Below are 19,087 nucleotides of genomic sequence, written 5' to 3'. Positions count from 1 at the left end.
AGTGTTCTATTCACCCACTGATCCCACTCTCTTCATTATCAGTGTTCTATTCACCCACTAATCCCACTCTATTCATTATCAGTGTTCTATTCACCCACTGATCCCACTCTCTTCATTATCAGTGTTCTATTCACCCACTAATCCCACTCTCTTCATTATCAGTGTTCTATTCACCCACTAATCCCACTCTCTTCATTATCAGTGTTCTATTCACCACTAATCCCACTCTCTTCATTATCAGTGTTCTATTCACCCACTAATCCCACTCTCTTCATTATCAGTGTTCTATTCACCCACTAATCCCACTCTCTTCATTATCAGTGTTCTATTCACCCACTAATCCCACTCTCTTCATTATCAGTGTTCTATTCACCCACTAATCCCACTCTCTTCATTATCAGTGTTCTATTCACCCACTAATCCCACTCTCTTCATTATCAATGTTCTATTCACCCACTGATCCCACTCTCTTCATTATCAGTGTTCTATTCACCCACTAAGCCCACCCTCTTCATTATCAGTTTTCTGTTAACCGCTAATCGCACACTCTTCATTATTCGTTTCTTATTTGATCAGTAAAACTGTTTGTTGTTTCAGAGCGTGTTCCTGTTTGTTTCTTGCTCCATGATGTGATGAGTTGCACTGTTGAATTAATGTTCCGATGCCCTGCATGGCTGTTAAGTAGGAAGAATTCTGCACTGCGTCAGTGGCTTATTTTTGCTTTCCTTATTCTAGAAGTTAAGAAACCACCCTTGGCACCAAAACCCAGGCTACCAGATCGACCATCTGCAGTGGCTGTTCAAAAAGTGATTCCTTCCCAAATATCCAAATCAGGTCGTGGTCTTTATCCATCTTCCATTTCTAAGGGTCCGAAGCCACCAATTGCCCCAAAGCCAAACTTGGCCAATAATGTGCCGGTGTCTGAGGTAAAGCTGGCTCTACACAAGAACAATTTAAACTGGCGCTCAAATGGAAAATTGTTGGTTGCCGATCAATTGGTGGTTCTGAATGTTGATGATCTTTCAATTTCTGATACATTGGACCAGTCTGAAAGTGCGGCAAACTCTCCAGAAATAGAATTTGCCCCAGCTGTTGAAGGTGATGAGACTAACACTCTGAGAGATTGCGAGACTGCAAAGTGTCGAAAAAATGGGACAGCGATGCTTGATGATAGTGATCAACGAGTAATTGCACAGGAGGATGATGGATTTGTGCAATTGGAAGACAGTGGTTTATCACATCTGGATACCTATGGTCTGTGCAGTGATGCTGACGGGTTAGACTGGCAATGCTTTGCAAGTCAAGCAATTGTTGTGGTTGTAGACTGTGATGAAACTGATGATGGTATTCGTCTTAATGATGTTGCTTGGGATGAGTGCCTTTTGCAAAAAGCACCTAGTTCAACGTTGCATGCCGCACGTAATAGTAATGATGAAATCTGCAGTGAAGAAAACGTAAGCTTTATACAAGAGAAAGAGGGCTTTCATGGAAAAGATCTTCTAGAAGCAGCAGAAAGGTATACATCAAATACCAACAATCAACAATGCGAGGAACCAACAAAATCATTAGTTGTCACTACGTCAGAGAAAGCAGATGGGATTATGGACGAGACACAATTGTCACGTGTCCTGACACCAGAAGAGCCATGTGGACTTGGAGACCAAGCAGACAAGCTCCTTGATGAGACACGACCACAACCTGCCCCGACACCTGAAGCACCAGACAAGCCTGACTTGGAAGAAAACGAACCAGTGTCCGCATCAGACGAGCCCGGGGCTGGAGCAGGCGAACCTGGTTCCGCAGCAGACGAGCACGGGGTGGAAGCAGACGAGCCCGAGTCCACAGCAAACGTGCTTGGGGCCAGAGCAGAGGAGTCTGGGTCTGCGTTAGACGAGCCCGGGGCCGGAGCAGACGAGCCCGGGGCCGGAGCAGACGAGCCCAGGGATGAAGATGTCGAGCCCGGGGCCGGAGCAGACGAGCCCGGGGCAGGAGCAGACGAGCCCAGGGATGAAGATGTCGAGCCCGGGACCGGAGCAAACGAGCCCGGGGCAGGAGCAGACGAGCCCAGGGATGAAGATGTCGAGCCCAGGGATGAAGATGTCGAGCCCGGGGCCGGAGCAGACGAGCCCGGGGCCGGAGCAGACGAGCCCGGGACCGGAGCAGACGAGCCCGGGGCCGGAGCAGACGAGCCCGGGGCCGGAGCAGACGAGCCCAGGGATGAAGATGTCGAGCCCGGGACCGGAGCAGACGAGCCCGGGGCCGGAGCAGACGATCCCAGGGATGAAGATATCGAGCCCGGGTCCGGAGCAGATGAGCCCGGGGCCGGAGCAGACGGGCCCGGTGCCGAAGAAGACGAGCCCGGGGCCGGAGCAGACGAGCCCGGGGCAGGAGCAGAGGAGCCCAGGGATGAAGATGTCGAGCCCGGGGCCGGAGCAGACGTGCCCGGGGCCGGAGCAGACGGGCCCGGTGCCGAAGAAGACGAGCCCGGGGCCGGAGCAGACGAGCCCGGGGCAGGAGCAGAGGAGCCCAGGGATGAAGATGTCGAGCCCGGGACCGGAGCAGACGAGCCCGGGACCGGAGCAGACGAGCCCAGGGATGAAGATGACGAGCCCGGGACCGGAGCAGACGAGCCCGGGACCGGAGCAGACGAGCCCAGGGATGAAGATGTCAAGCCCGGTGCCGGAGCAGACGGGCCCGGGACCGGAGCAGACGAGCCCAGGGATGAAGATGTCGAGCCCGGTGCCGGAGCAGACGGGCCCGGTGCCGGAGCAGACGAGCCCGGTGCCGGAGCAGACGAGCCCGGGGATGAAGATGTCGAGCCCGGGGATGAAGATGTCGAGCCCGGTGCCGGAGCAGACGGGCCCGGTGCCAGAGCAGACGGGCCCGGTGCCAGAGCAGACGGGCCCGGAGCCGGAGCAGACGGGCCCGGGGCCGGAGCAGACGAGCCCGGGGCCGGAGCAGACGAGCCCAGTGCCAGTGCAGACGTGCCTGAGCCCGTGGCCGGAGCAGACGAGCCCGGGGCCGGAGCAGACGAGCCCGGGGCCGGAGCAGATGAGCCCGGGGCCGGGGCCGGAGCAGACGAGCCCGAGGCCAAAGTGGACAAGCCCAGGGCCGGAGCAGACGAGCTTGTTGAAGCAAAATTAACTGGATCATCAAAGATATTGATGTTTGAAGGAGATTGGGGATGTAGTGAACAGGAAATGTGCGCAATGGCATTGGACACTGGTGTTTGTGAAGAAAAGGAGCAATTTGATCAAAGTGATGAAGCACTGGAGTTGGCAGACTTCTCCATAACTGTAGAAAAAGACAAGTTTGTTAGAAGGGAAGCCTGCACAGGTATCTGTGCTGAAAATATTGCTGTAGAGGACTGTCCCGCCAGCTCTAACTGTGCTGTGGGAATTGCAGCAGGAGCTGAATATGGGTCACTATTGGAGAAAGAAGCTAAAATAGATGGATTGCCAAGTGTGTACTTTGCAAGTGATGATTTGAGACGAGTGAATGAATTGATTGGTAAAGTAGAAGCTGATAAATCTGTTAGTGCAGACTGGAGAAATACCAGAACGAGAACACAATCTCTTGGTGCACAAGTCCCCGAGACTGTCCCAGAAGAGGCTGCCCCAGGATCCCTACTTCAAAAACCTGATAGAGCAGCTGTAGAAGATCACAATCGAGTGGAAACAGAAGGTGAGGTGTCTGAAAACGCAAGGGTGTTTCCTGCAAAGCACAAGCATCATACTTTCTATCCGCGTTCGTATTCTGTAGAAGGCAGGGATCTGCCCATTTCTGTTTACGGAGAAACAGAGGACTCGCTTTTAGAAGACAGCAGAATGAAGAGAAAGGAAGATAATCTCTCCCTACCATCTGTTGTTGTATCATCAGGTATTTTGCTAAAACAGAATCCTCTGCCATCATCTGGCGCCTCCACTCCATCATCAGTGGTGGACATACCTCCTCCATTTCAACTGGCCAGCATCACCAAAAAACCCATCACCAAAAGTTCACCATCACTCTTGGTAGAAAATGAATCTCCTGATAAATATTTAAAACAGAACACAAAAAAAAAGTCTTCTTTTAAGCGCTTTTTGCCAATTAAACTATCACTTAAGAAGAAGATTGAAAATAAGATTGCTGTGGAGGTAAATGTCAACAAGACTCCCTCGGATACAGCAAGTGCCCTGGATTTTGACCGGAGAAGTTTGGGCAGCTCGCCACAGATAAAGACTCGATCTGGAAAGATGCGTATATCGGATTCCTCGTCCACTTTCTTAATCAACAAGGATGGCAAGCGAAAAGGAACACCAAAACCCTTCAGCAGAAGTGTGTCTCGGGTTGAGTCCTTCGAGGACAGATCTCGGCATTCTTTTACATCACTTCCTTTAACCAAACCCAGGTCCATTTCCTTCCCCAACACAGACACCTCTGATTATGAGAACATTCCAGCTGTGAGCTCAGACTATGAAAATGTACAAATTCCACCCAGAAGGAGTGGCCATTCAGGGACCTTCACCGAGTTCTTTGAAGATCCCAGCAGAGCTTTCACTTCAGCCTCGGAAAATGATGGTTATGTGGACATGAGCAGCTTCACTCCGTTTGAGAGCAGGCACAACATGGAGCAGGAACTGGAAAGGTCAGATCTTCCTTTTGATAATTAGGCCATTAAGATAATTGTTGCCCTCCTTATGCTACCCAGGCCCAGGGAGCCAGCACTGGAGTGCAATGGCAATGACCTAGTCATGTGATCAAGGTGTTATCAGGGCAAGTTGTCGACTCAAAACATACCAGTCTGATCTTTGCACACTCATATAAATTGGCAACAATTATTTGTCGTGTTTAAATTGGCTGATGAATGGAGTGCATGCTTGTTATCCCATTCTGAGCAAGGTGGCAGAGTGTGATTATGGGCCATGGGCAGGAGTGCAAAAGGTTTTGGGGAATACAGTGAGCGGGGACAGATCAGTAAAATTCAGGCCACAAGACCTGTTCTTTTGCTTTTGGACGGAGCTGTTTGTTATTCTGCCATTAACACTCTCTCTGGACAAATGCTTTGTCTTTACTGTGGCTATCCCTTTGCCTTTCATTCCATGACATCTTTGTCATTTAATCTCTCCTGCCCTCCACCCTATCACCAACCTTCCCTTTTCTTCTTCACTCCTCCCCCCTTTCACTTGCTTAACACCTATTCCATTTCTAACCTTTGCTAGTTCTGATGAAAGGTCACAGAGCTGAAACATTACCTCTGTTTCTATCTCCACAGATGCTGGCAGACTTGCTGTGTATTTCTAACACTTCCTGTTTTCACAGTTGTTCACCACTACTGTGGTTCCTGTCACTCAGCCTTGAATCCATGCTGCTACTGTCCCCTTTATTCCATGGGCATTAAGTTGGCTGACAAGCCTGCTGGTGAGGCACTTCATCAAATGCCTTTTGGAAGGCCATGTACACCACATCAACAGAATTACCCTCATCCACTTTCTTGGCTACCTCATCAAAAAGCAAGCAAGTTAGTTCATTAGTGTCTGGCTCATTCACTTGTGTCAGACTCGTTCTTTGTTTTTTGTATTCAACTCGTTCATGAGCATCCAACTCGTTCCTTAGGGTTCAACTTGTTCATTGGGAATTGACTTGTTAGTTAGGGTCCAACTTGTTCATTCACGAGTGTCCGACTCGTTCGTTATTCGCGAGTGTCCGACTCGTTCGTTATTCGCGAGTGTCCGACTCGTTCGTTATTCGCGAGTGTCCGACTCGTTCGTTATTCGCGTATCTAACTAGTTCGAGAGTGTCATACTGAATCATTAGTGTCCAACTCGTTCATTATTCACGAGTGTCCGACTCGTTCGTATTCACGAGTGTCCGACTCGTCCGTTATTCACGAGTGTCCGACTCGTCCGTTATTCACGAGTGTCCGACTCGTCCGTTATTCACGAGTGTCATACTGAATCATTAGTGTCCAACTCATTCATTATTCACTAGTTTCTGACTCATTGGTTATTCATGAGTGTCTCACTCGTTCATTATTCGCGAGTGTCCAACTCGTTGGTACTCACGAGTGTCTGACTTGTTCATTATTCGAGTATCTAACTAGTTCGAGAGTGTCATACTGAATCATTAGTGTCCGACTCGTTCGTTATTCGCGAGTGTCCGACTCGTTCGTTATTCGCGAGTGTCCGACTCGTTCGAGAGTGTCATACTGAACCATTAGTGTCCAACTCGTTCATTATTCACGAGTTTCTGACTCATTCATTATTCACGAGTTTCTGACTCATTCATTATTCACGAGTGTCCGACTCGTTGGTACTCACGAGTGTCCGACTCGTTGGTACTCACGAGTGTCCGACTCGTTGGTACTCACGAGTGTCCGACTCGTTGGTATTCACGAGTGTCTGACTTGTTCATTATTCGAGTATCTAACTAGTTCGAGAGTGTCATACTGAATCATTAGTGTCCGACTCGTTCGTTATTCGCGAGTGTCCGACTCGTTCGTTATTCGCGAGTGTCCGACTCGTTCGAGAGTGTCATACTGAACCATTAGTGTCCAACTCGTTCATTATTCACGAGTTTCTGACTCATTCATTATTCACGAGTTTCTGACTCATTCATTATTCACGAGTGTCCGACTCGTTGGTACTCACGAGTGTCCGACTCGTTGGTACTCACGAGTGTCCGACTTGTTCGTTATTCGAGTATCTAACTAGTTCGAGAGTGTCATACTGAATCATTAGTGTCCAACTCGTTCATTATTCACGAGTTTCTGACTCATTCATTATTCACGAGTGTCCGACTCGTTGGTACTCACGAGTGTCCGACTCGTTGGTACTCACGAGTGTCCGACTTGTTCGTTATTCGAGTATCTAACTAGTTCGAGAGTGTCATACTGAATCATTAGTGTCCAACTCGTTCATTATTCACGAGTTTCTGACTCATTCGTTATTCACGAGTGTCCGACTCGTTGGTATTCACGAGTGTCCGACTCGTTGGTATTCACGAGTGTCCGACTCGTTCGTTATTCGCGAGTGTCCGACTCGTTCGTTATTCGCGAGTGTCCGACTCGTTCGTTATTCGCGAGTGTCCGACTCGTTCGTTATTCGCGAGTGTCCGACTCGTTCGTTATTCGCGAGTGTCCGACTCGTTTGGTATTCGCGAGTGTCCGACTCGCTCGTTATTCGAGTATCTAACTAGTTCGAGAGTGTCATACTGAATCATTAGTGTCCGACTCGTTCGTTATTCGCGAGTGTCCGACTCGTTCGTTATTCGCGAGTGTCCGACTCGTTCGTTATTCGCGAGTGTCCGACTCGTTCGTTATTCGCGAGTGTCCGACTCGTTCGTTATTCGCGAGTGTCCGACTCGTTCGTTATTCGCGAGTGTCCGACTCGTTCGTTATTCGAGTATCTAACTAGTTCGAGAGTGTCATACTGAATCATTAGTGTCCAACTCGTTCATTATTCACGAGTTTCTGACTCATTCGTTATTCACGAGTGTCCGACTCGTTGGTATTCACGAGTGTCCGACTCGTTGGTATTCACGAGTGTCCGACTCGTTGGTATTCACGAGTGTCCGACTCGTTGGTATTCACGAGTGTCCGACTCGTTGGTATTCACGAGTGTCTGACTCGTTCGTTATTCACGAGTGTCTCGCTCGTTCGTTATTCGAGTAGTTCTGACTAGTTTGTGAGTATCATACTCATTCATTTGTGTCCAACTCACTCATTATTCACTTGTGTCCGACTTGTTCATGAGTCTCTGACTCGTTCGTTATTCACGAGTGGCCGATTTGTTCCTGGGTCTCCAACCCGTTCATGTGTATTCAAATCATTCATCATTCATTATTCATTTGTCTCTGACTCATTCATCAATGTCCGACTCGTTCATTATTCACTTGTGTCCAACTCGTTCATGAATCTCCGACTTATTCATTATTCATGAGTGTCCAACGTGTTCGTGAGACTCCGCCCCATTCCTGAATATTCCAGTCGTTCGTTATTCATGAGTGGCCGATTTGTTCATGAGAGTCTGACTGGTACGTGTCAGACTTGTTCAATATTCATTAGTGTCCGACTTGTTCAAGAGTCTCTGACTCGTTTATGTGTGTTCGAATCATACCCGAGTGTCTGACCTGCTCATTATTCAAGAGTGTCTGACTCATTCTTGAGTGTTCAACTTGTTCGTTATTCATGAGTTTCCATCTCATTTATTATTCATATGTGACAGACTCATTCTTGAGCGTCTGACTCGTTCATTATTAATGAATGTCCAACTTGTTCATGAGCATCTGACTCATTTGTTATTCATTAGTGTCCAATTCAATCATTATTCTCTAGTATTCGACTCGTTCATTATCTCTTCTGTCCGACTTGTTTATTAGGCACTAGTGTCTGACTTGTTCATTATTCTCTAGTGTCTGACTCATCCATTAGGCACTAGTGTCTGACTTGTTCATTATTCTCTACTGTCTGACTCATCCATTAGGCACTAGTGTCTGACTTGTTCATTATTCTCTAGTGTCTGACTCATCCATTAGGCACTAGTGTCTGACTTGTTCATTATTCTCTACTGTCTGACTCATCCATTAGGCACTAGTGTCTGACTTGTTCATTATTCTCTACTGTCCGACTCATCCATTAGGCACTAGTGTCTGACTTGTTCATTATTCTCTACTGTCTGACTCATCCATTAGGCACTAGTGTCTGACTTGTTCATTATTCTCTACTGTCCGACTCATCCATTAGGCACAAGTGTCTGACTTGTTCATTATTCTCTACTGTCTGACTCATCCATTAGGCACTAGTGTCTGACTTGTTCATTATTCTCTAGTGTCTGACTCATCCATTAGGCACTAGTGTCTGACTTGTTCATTATTCTCTACTGTCTGACTCATCCATTAGGCACTAGTGTCTGACTTGTTCATTATTCTCTAGTGTCTGACTCATCCATTAGGCACTAGTGTCTGACTTGTTCATTATTCTCTACTGTCTGACTCATCCATTAGGCACTAGTGTCTGACTTGTTCATTATTCTCTACTGTCCGACTCATCCATTAGGCACTAGTGTCTGACTTGTTCATTATTTTCTAGTGTCTGACTCATCCATTAGGCACTAGTGTCTGACTTGTTCATTATTCTCTACTGTCCGACTCATCCATTAGGCACTAGTGTCTGACTTGTTCATTATTCTCTAGTGTCTGACTCATCCATTAGGCACTAGTGTCTGACTTGTTCATTATTCTCTACTGTCCGACTCATCCATTAGGCACTAGTGTCTGACTTGTTCATTATTCTCTAGTGTCTGACTCATCCATTAGGCACTAGTGTCTGACTTGTTCATTATTCTCTACTGTCCGACTCATCCATTAGGCACTAGTGTCTGACTTGTTCATTATTCTCTACTGTCCGACTCATCCATTAGGCACTAGTGTCTGACTTGTTCATTATTCTCTACTGTCCGACTCATCCATTAGGCACTAGTGTCTGACTTGTTCATTATTCTCTACTGTCCGACTCATCCATTAGGCACTAGTGTCTGACTTGTTCATTATTCTCTAGTGTCTGACTCATCCATTAGGCACTAGTGTCTGACTTGTTCATTATTCTCTACTGTCCGACTCATCCATTAGGCACTAGTGTCTGACTTGTTCATTATTCTCTAGTGTCTGACTCATCCATTAGGCACTAGTGTCTGACTTGTTCATTATTCTCTACTGTCCGACTCATCCATTAGGCACTAGTGTCTGACTTGTTCATTATTCTCTAGTGTCTGACTCATCCATTAGGCACTAGTGTCTGACTTGTTCATTATTCTCTACTGTCCGACTCATCCATTAGGCACTGGTGTCTGACTTGTTCATTATTCTCTACTGTCCGACTCATCCATTAGGCACTAGTGTCTGACTTGTTCATTATTCTCTACTGTCTGACTCATCCATTAGGCACTAGTGTCTGACTTGTTCATTATTCTCTAGTGTCTGACTCATCCATTAGGCACTAGTGTCTGACTTGTTCATTATTCTCTACTGTCTGACTCATCCATTAGGCACTAGTGTCTGACTTGTTCATTATTCTCTAGTGTCTGACTCATCCATTAGGCACTAGTGTCTGACTTGTTCATTATTCTCTACTGTCCGACTCATCCATTAGGCACTAGTGTCTGACTTGTTCATTATTCTCTACTGTCCGACTCATCCATTAGGCACTAGTGTCTGACTTGTTCATTATTCTCTACTGTCTGACTCATCCATTAGGCACTAGTGTCTGACTTGTTCATTATTCTCTACTGTCCGACTCATCCATTAGGCACTAGTGTCTGACTTGTTCATTATTCTCTACTGTCCGACTCATCCATTAGGCACTAGTGTCTGACTTGTTCATTATTCTCTAGTGTCTGACTCATCCATTAGGCACTAGTGTCTGACTTGTTCATTATTCTCTAGTGTCTGACTCATCCATTAGGCACTAGTGTCTGACTTGTTCATTATTCTCTAGTGTCTGACTCATCCATTAGGCACTAGTGTCTGACTTGTTCATTATTCTCTACTGTCCGACTCATCCATTAGGCACTAGTGTCTGACTTGTTCATTATTCTCTAGTGTCTGACTCATCCATTAGGCACTAGTGTCTGACTTGTTCATTATTCTCTAGTGTCCGACTCATCCATTAGGCACTAGTGTCTGACTTGTTCATTATTCTCTAGTGTCTGACTCATCCATTAGGCACTAGTGTCTGACTTGTTCATTATTCTCTAGTGTCTGACTCATCCATTAGGCACAAGTGTCTGACTTGTTCATTATTCTCTACTGTCCGACTCATCCATTAGGCACTAGTGTCTGACTTGTTCATTATTCTCTACTGTCCGACTCATCCATTAGGCACTAGTGTCTGACTTGTTCATTATTCTCTAGTGTCTGACTCATCCATTAGGCACAAGTGTCTGACTTGTTCATTATTCTCTACTGTCCGACTCATCCATTAGGCACTAGTGTCTGACTTGTTCATTATTCTCTAGTGTCTGACTCATCCATTAGGCACTAGTGTCTGACTTGTTCATTATTCTCTACTGTCCGACTCATCCATTAGGCACTAGTGTCTGACTTGTTCATTATTCTCTAGTGTCTGACTCATCCATTAGGCACTAGTGTCTGACTTGTTCATTATTCTCTAGTGTCTGACTCATCCATTAGGCACTAGTGTCTGACTTGTTCATTATTCTCTAGTGTCTGACTCATCCATTAGGCACTAGTGTCTGACTTGTTCATTATTCTCTACTGTCCGACTCATCCATTAGGCACTAGTGTCTGACTTGTTCATTATTCTCTAGTGTCCGACTCATCCATTAGGCACTAGTGTCTGACTTGTTCATTATTCTCTAGTGTCTGACTCATCCATTAGGCACTAGTGTCTGACTTGTTCATTATTCTCTAGTGTCTGACTCATCCATTAGGCACTAGTGTCTGACTTGTTCATTATTCTCTACTGTCCGACTCATCCATTAGGCACTAGTGTCTGACTTGTTCATTATTCTCTAGTGTCTGACTCATCCATTAGGCACTAGTGTCTGACTTGTTCATTATTCTCTACTGTCCGACTCATCCATTAGGCACTAGTGTCTGACTTGTTCATTATTCTCTAGTGTCTGACTCATCCATTAGGCACTAGTGTCTGACTTGTTCATTATTCTCTAGTGTCTGACTCATCCATTAGGCACTAGTGTCTGACTTGTTCATTATTCTCTACTGTCCGACTCATCCATTAGGCACTAGTGTCTGACTTGTTCATTATTCTCTAGTGTCTGACTCATCCATTAGGCACTAGTGTCTGACTTGTTCATTATTCTCTAGTGTCTGACTCATCCATTAGGCACTAGTGTCTGACTTGTTCATTATTCTCTACTGTCCGACTCATCCATTAGGCACTAGTGTCTGACTTGTTCATTATTCTCTAGTGTCTGACTCATCCATTAGGCACAAGTGTCTGACTTGTTCATTATTCTCTAGTGTCTGACTCATCCATTAGGCACTAGTGTCTGACTTGTTCATTATTCTCTACTGTCCGACTCATCCATTAGGCACTAGTGTCTGACTTGTTCATTATTCTCTAGTGTCTGACTCATCCATTAGGCACAAGTGTCTGACTTGTTCATTATTCTCTAGTGTCTGACTCATCCATTAGGCACTAGTGTCTGACTTGTTCATTATTTTCTAGTGTCTGACTCATCCATTAGGCACTAGTGTCTGACTTGTTCATTATTCTCTAGTGTCTGACTCATCCATTAGGCACTAGTGTCTGACTTGTTCATTATTCTCTAGTGTCTGACTCATCCATTAGGCACTAGTGTCTGACTTGTTCATTATTTTCTAGTGTCTGACTCATCCATTAGGCACTAGTGTCTGACTTGTTCATTATTCTCTAGTGTCCGACTCATCCATTAGGCACTAGTGTCTGACTTGTTCATTATTCTCTAGTGTCTGACTCATCCATTAGGCACTAGTGTCTGACTTGTTCATTATTCTCTAGTGTCTGACTCATCCATTAGGCACTAGTGTCTGACTTGTTCATTATTCTCTACTGTCCGACTCATCCATTAGGCACTAGTGTCTGACTTGTTCATTATTCTCTAGTGTCTGACTCATCCATTAGGCACTAGTGTCTGACTTGTTCATTATTCTCTACTGTCCGACTCATCCATTAGGCACTAGTGTCTGACTTGTTCATTATTCTCTAGTGTCTGACTCATCCATTAGGCACAAGTGTCTGACTTGTTCATTATTCTCTACTGTCCGACTCATCCATTAGGCACTAGTGTCTGACTTGTTCATTATTCTCTAGTGTCTGACTCATCCATTAGGCACAAGTGTCTGACTTGTTCATTATTCTCTACTGTCCGACTCATCCATTAGGCACTAGTGTCTGACTTGTTCATTATTCTCTAGTGTCTGACTCATCCATTAGGCACTAGTGTCTGACTTGTTCATTATTCTCTAGTGTCTGACTCATCCATTAGGCACAAGTGTCTGACTTGTTCATTATTCTCTAGTGTCTGACTCATCCATTAGGCACAAGTGTCTGACTTGTTCATTATTCTCTACTGTCCGACTCATCCATTAGGCACTAGTGTCTGACTTGTTCATTATTCTCTAGTGTCTGACTCATCCATGAGGCACTAGTGTCTGACTTGTTCATTATTCTCTACTGTCCGACTCATCCATTAGGCACTAGTGTCTGACTTGTTCATTATTCTCTAGTGTCTGACTCATCCATTAGGCACAAGTGTCTGACTTGTTCATTATTCTCTAGTGTCTGACTCATCCATTAGGCACTAGTGTCTGACTTGTTCATTATTCTCTAGTGTCTGACTCATCCATTAGGCACTAGTGTCTGACTTGTTCATTATTCTCTACTGTCCGACTCATCCATTAGGCACTAGTGTCTGACTTGTTCATTATTCTCTAGTGTCTGACTCATCCATTAGGCACTAGTGTCTGACTTGTTCATTATTCTCTAGTGTCTGACTCATCCATTAGGCACTAGTGTCTGACTTGTTCATTATTCTCTACTGTCCGACTCATCCATTAGGCACTAGTGTCTGACTTGTTCATTATTCTCTAGTGTCTGACTCATCCATTAGGCACAAGTGTCTGACTTGTTCATTATTCTCTAGTGTCTGACTCATCCATTAGGCACTAGTGTCTGACTTGTTCATTATTCTCTACTGTCCGACTCATCCATTAGGCACTAGTGTCTGACTTGTTCATTATTCTCTAGTGTCTGACTCATCCATTAGGCACAAGTGTCTGACTTGTTCATTATTCTCTAGTGTCTGACTCATCCATTAGGCACTAGTGTCTGACTTGTTCATTATTTTCTAGTGTCTGACTCATCCATTAGGCACTAGTGTCTGACTTGTTCATTATTCTCTAGTGTCTGACTCATCCATTAGGCACTAGTGTCTGACTTGTTCATTATTCTCTACTGTCCGACTCATCCATTAGGCACTAGTGTCTGACTTGTTCATTATTCTCTAGTGTCTGACTCATCCATTAGGCACTAGTGTCTGACTTGTTCATTATTTTCTAGTGTCTGACTCATCCATTAGGCACTAGTGTCTGACTTGTTCATTATTCTCTAGTGTCTGACTCATCCATTAGGCACTAGTGTCTGTCTTGTTCATTATTCTCTACTGTCCGACTCATCCATTAGGCACTAGTGTCTGACTTGTTCATTATTCTCTAGTGTCTGACTCATCCATTAGGCACTAGTGTCTGACTTGTTCATTATTCTCTAGTGTCTGACTCATCCATTAGGCACTAGTGTCTGACTTGTTCATTATTCTCTACTGTCCGACTCATCCATTAGGCACTAGTGTCTGACTTGTTCATTATTCTCTAGTGTCTGACTCATCCATTAGGCACTAGTGTCTGACTTGTTCATTATTTTCTAGTGTCTGACTCATCCATTAGGCACTAGTGTCTGACTTGTTCATTATTTTCTAGTGTCTGACTCATCCATTAGGCACTAGTGTCTGACTTGTTCATTATTCTCTAGTGTCTGACTCATCCATTAGGCACTAGTGTCTGACTTGTTCATTATTCTCTAGTGTCTGACTCATCCATTAGGCACTAGTGTCTGACTTGTTCATTATTCTCTAGTGTCTGACTCATCCATTAGGCACTAGTGTCTGACTTGTTCATTATTCTCTACTGTCCGACTCATCCATTAGGCACTAGTGTCTGACTTGTTCATTATTCTCTAGTGTCTGACTCATCCATTAGGCACTAGTGTCTGACTTGTTCATTATTTTCTAGTGTCTGACTCATCCATTAGGCACTAGTGTCTGACTTGTTCATTATTCTCTAGTGTCTGACTCATCCATTAGGCACTAGTGTCTGTCTTGTTCATTATTCTCTACTGTCCGACTCATCCATTAGGCACTAGTGTCTGACTTGTTCATTATTCTCTAGTGTCTGACTCATCCATTAGGCACTAGTGTCTGACTTGTTCATTATTCTCTAGTGTCTGACTCATCCATTAGGCACTAGTGTCTGACTTGTTCATTATTCTCTACTGTCCGACTCATCCATTAGGCACTAGTGTCTGACTTGTTCATTATTCTCTAGTGTCTGACTCATCCATTAGGCACTAGTGTCTGACTTGTTCATTATTTTCTAGTGTCTGACTCATCCATTAGGCACTAGTGTCTGACTTGTTCATTATTTTCTAGTGTCTGACTCATCCATTAGGCACTAGTGTCTGACTTGTTCATTATTCTCTAGTGTCTGACTCATCCATTAGGCACTAGTGTCTGACTTGTTCATTATTCTCTAGTGTCTGACTCATCCATTAGGCACAAGTGTCTGACTTGTTCATTATTCTCTAGTGTCTGACTCATCCATTAGGCACTAGTGTCTGACTTGTTCATTATTCTCTACTGTCCGACTCATCCATTAGGCACTAGTGTCTGACTTGTTCATTATTCTCTAGTGTCTGACTCATCCATTAGGCACTAGTGTCTGACTTGTTCATTATTTTCTAGTGTCTGACTCATCCATTAGGCACTACTGTCTGACTTGTTCATTATTTTCTAGTGTCTGACTCATCCATTAGGCACTAGTGTCTGACTTGTTCATTATTCTCTAGTGTCTGACTCATCCATTAGGCACTACTGTCTGACTTGTTCATTATTTTCTAGTGTCTGACTCATCCATTAGGCACTAGTGTCTGACTTGTTCATTATTCTCTAGTGTCTGACTCATCCATTAGGCACTAGTGTCTGACTTGTTCATTATTCTCTACTGTCCGACTCATCCATTAGGCACTAGTGTCTGACTTGTTCATTATTCTCTAGTGTCTGACTCATCCATTAGGCACTAGTGTCTGACTTGTTCATTATTCTCTACTGTCCGACTCATCCATTAGGCACTAGTGTCTGACTTGTTCATTATTCTCTACTGTCCGACTCATCCATTAGGCACTAGTGTCTGACTTGTTCATTATTCTCTAGTGTCTGACTCATCCATTAGGCACTAGTGTCTGACTTGTTCATTATTCTCTACTGTCCGACTCATCCATTAGGCACTAGTGTCTGACTTGTTCATTATTCTCTAGTGTCTGACTCATCCATTAGGCACAAGTGTCTGACTTGTTCATTATTCTCTACTGTCCGACTCATCCATTAGGCACTAGTGTCTGACTTGTTCATTATTCTCTAGTGTCTGACTCATCCATTAGGCACTAGTGTCTGACTTGTTCATTATTCTCTACTGTCCGACTCATCCATTAGGCACTAGTGTCTGACTTGTTCATTATTCTCTAGTGTCTGACTCATCCATTAGGCACTAGTGTCTGACTTGTTCATTATTCTCTACTGTCCGACTCATCCATTAGGCACTAGTGTCTGACTTGTTCATTATTCTCTACTGTCCGACTCATCCATTAGGCACTAGTGTCTGACTTGTTCATTATTCTCTAGTGTCTGACTCATCCATTAGGCACTAGTGTCTGACTTGTTCATTATTCTCTAGTGTCCGACTCATCCATTAGGCACAAGTGTCTGACTTGTTCATTATTCTCTACTGTCCGACTCATCCATTAGGCACTAGTGTCTGACTTGTTCATTATTCTCTAGTGTCTGACTCATCCATTAGGCACTAGTGTCTGACTTGTTCATTATTCTCTACTGTCCGACTCATCCATTAGGCACTAGTGTCTGACTTGTTCATTATTCTCTAGTGTCTGACTCATCCATTAGGCACTAGTGTCTGACTTGTTCATTATTCTCTACTGTCCGACTCATCCATTAGGCACTAGTGTCTGACTTGTTCATTATTCTCTAGTGTCTGACTCATCCATTAGGCACAAGTGTCTGACTTGTTCATTATTCTCTACTGTCCGACTCATCCATTAGGCACTAGTGTCTGACTTGTTCATTATTCTCTAGTGTCTGACTCATCCATTAGGCACTAGTGTCTGACTTGTTCATTATTCTCTACTGTCCGACTCGTTCATTATGCACAAGTGTCTGACTCGTTCATTATTCATGAGTGTCCGACTCGATGAGGAGTGTCAGACGCGGTCATTATTTGAGTATCTGACTAGTTTGTGAGTATCATACTCATTCATTTGTGTCCAACTCACTCATTATTCAATCTAGTCCAACTCATTCATGAGTCTCTGACTTGTTCATTATTCATGAGTGTCCGACTTGCTCGTGTGTCTCCGACCCATTCCTGAATATCCGGCTCGTTCATGATTCACGAGTGGCCGATTTGTTCCTGGGTCTCCAACTCGTTCATGTGTGTTCAAATCATTCATTATTCCGAAGAAGGGTCACTGACCCGAAACGTTAACTCTGCTTCTCTTTCCACAGATGCTGCCAGACCTGCTGAGTGAATCCAGCATTTCTTGTTTTTGTTTCAGATTTCCAGCATCCGCAGTATTTTGCTTTTATTTTATTATTCATTATTCATTTGTGTCCGACTCATTCATCAATGTCTGACTCGTTCATTATTCACGAGCGTCCGCCTCATTCACTAGTGTCCGACTTGCTCATTATACACTGGTGTCTGATTCGTTCGTCTGTGTCCAACTCGTTCATGAGTCTTCGACTTGTTCATCGTTCATGAGTGTCCGACTTGTTCGTGAGACTCTGACGTGTGCCTGAATATTCCACTCGTTCGTTATTCATGAGTGGCCGATTTGTTTATTATTCTCTAGTGTCCGACTCGTTTATTATTCACTAGTGTCCGATTCGTTTATTATTCACTAGTGTCCGATTCGTTCATTATTCTCTAGTGTCCGACTCGTTCATTATTCTCTAGTGTCCGACTCGTTCATTATTCTCTAGTGTCCGACTCGTTCATTATTCTCTCGTGTCCGACTCGTTCATTATTCTCTCGTGTCCGACTCGTTCATTATTCTCTAGTGTCCGACTCGTTCATTATTCTCCAGTGTCTGACTCGTTTATTACTCTCTAGTGTCCGACTTGTTTATTATTTTCTAGTGTCCGACTCGTTTATTATTCTCTAGTGTCCGACTCGTTTATTATTCTCTAGTGTCCGACTCGTTTATTATTCTCTAGTGTCCGACTCGTTTATTATTCTCTAGTGTCCGACTCGTTTATTATTCACTAGTGTCCGACTCGTTCATTATTCTCCAGTGTCTGACTCGTTTATTACTCTCTAGTGTCCGACTTGTTTATTATTTTCTAGTGTCTGACTCGTTTATTATTCTCTAGTGTCCGACTCGTTCATTATTCTCCAGTGTCTAACTCGTTTATTACTCTCTAGTGTCTGACTTGTTTATTATTCTCTAGTGTCCGACTCGTTTATTATTTTCTAGTGTCCGACTTGTTTATTATTTTCTAGTGTCCGACTTGTTTATTATTCTCCAGTGTCTGACTCGTTTATTACTCTCTAGTGTCCGACTTGTTTATTATTTTCTAGTGTCCGACTCGTTTATTATTCTCTAGTGTCCGACTCGTTTATTATTCTCTAGTGTCCGACTCGTTTATTATTCACTAGTGTCCGACTCGTTCATTATTCTCCAGTGTCTGACTTGTTTATTATTCTCTAGTGTCCGACTCGTTTATTATTCACTAGTGTCCGACTCGTTCATTATTCTCTAGTGTCTGACTCGTTTATTATTCTCCAGTGTCTGACTCGTTTATTACTCTCTAGTGTCCGACTTGTTTATTATTCTCTAGTGTCCGACTCGTTTATTATTCTCTAGTGTCCGACTCGTTTATTATTCACTAGTGTCCGACTCGTTCATTATTCTCCAGTGTCTGACTTGTTTATTATTCTCTAGTGTCCGACTCGTTTATTATTCACTAGTGTCCGACTCGTTCATTATTCTCTAGTGTCTGACTCGTTTATTATTCTCCAGTGTCTGACTCGTTTATTACTCTCTAGTGTCCGACTTGTTTAATATTCTCTAGTGTCCGACTCGTTCATTATTCTCTAGTGTCCGACTCGTTCATTATTCTCCAGTGTCTGACTCGTTTATTACTCTCTAGTGTCCGACTTGTTTATTATTTTCTAGTGTCCGACTCGTTTATTATTCTCTAGTGTCCGACTCGTTTATTATTCTCTAGTGTCCGACTCGTTT

General features: G+C 44.2%; 1 protein-coding gene across 3 annotated transcripts in view; it reads left to right on the top strand.

Moving 5' to 3' along the window:
* The window catches only part of LOC137379933 (FYVE, RhoGEF and PH domain-containing protein 5-like), a 512,321-nt gene that overhangs the window by 63,663 nt on the left and 429,571 nt on the right, over window positions 1-19,087 (top strand). For all 3 annotated transcript variants that reach the window (XM_068051316.1, XM_068051314.1, XM_068051315.1), the window contains exon 2: window positions 736-4,627. In XM_068051316.1, the coding sequence (XP_067907417.1) occupies window positions 736-4,627 (3,892 nt within the window). The remainder of the gene's footprint in view (window positions 1-735; window positions 4,628-19,087) is intronic.

This window comes from Heterodontus francisci, chromosome 19, assembly GCF_036365525.1.
Source record: "Heterodontus francisci isolate sHetFra1 chromosome 19, sHetFra1.hap1, whole genome shotgun sequence".
NCBI lineage: Eukaryota > Metazoa > Chordata > Chondrichthyes > Heterodontiformes > Heterodontidae > Heterodontus > Heterodontus francisci.
This window is presented reverse-complemented; position numbering and strand designations above follow the sequence as displayed.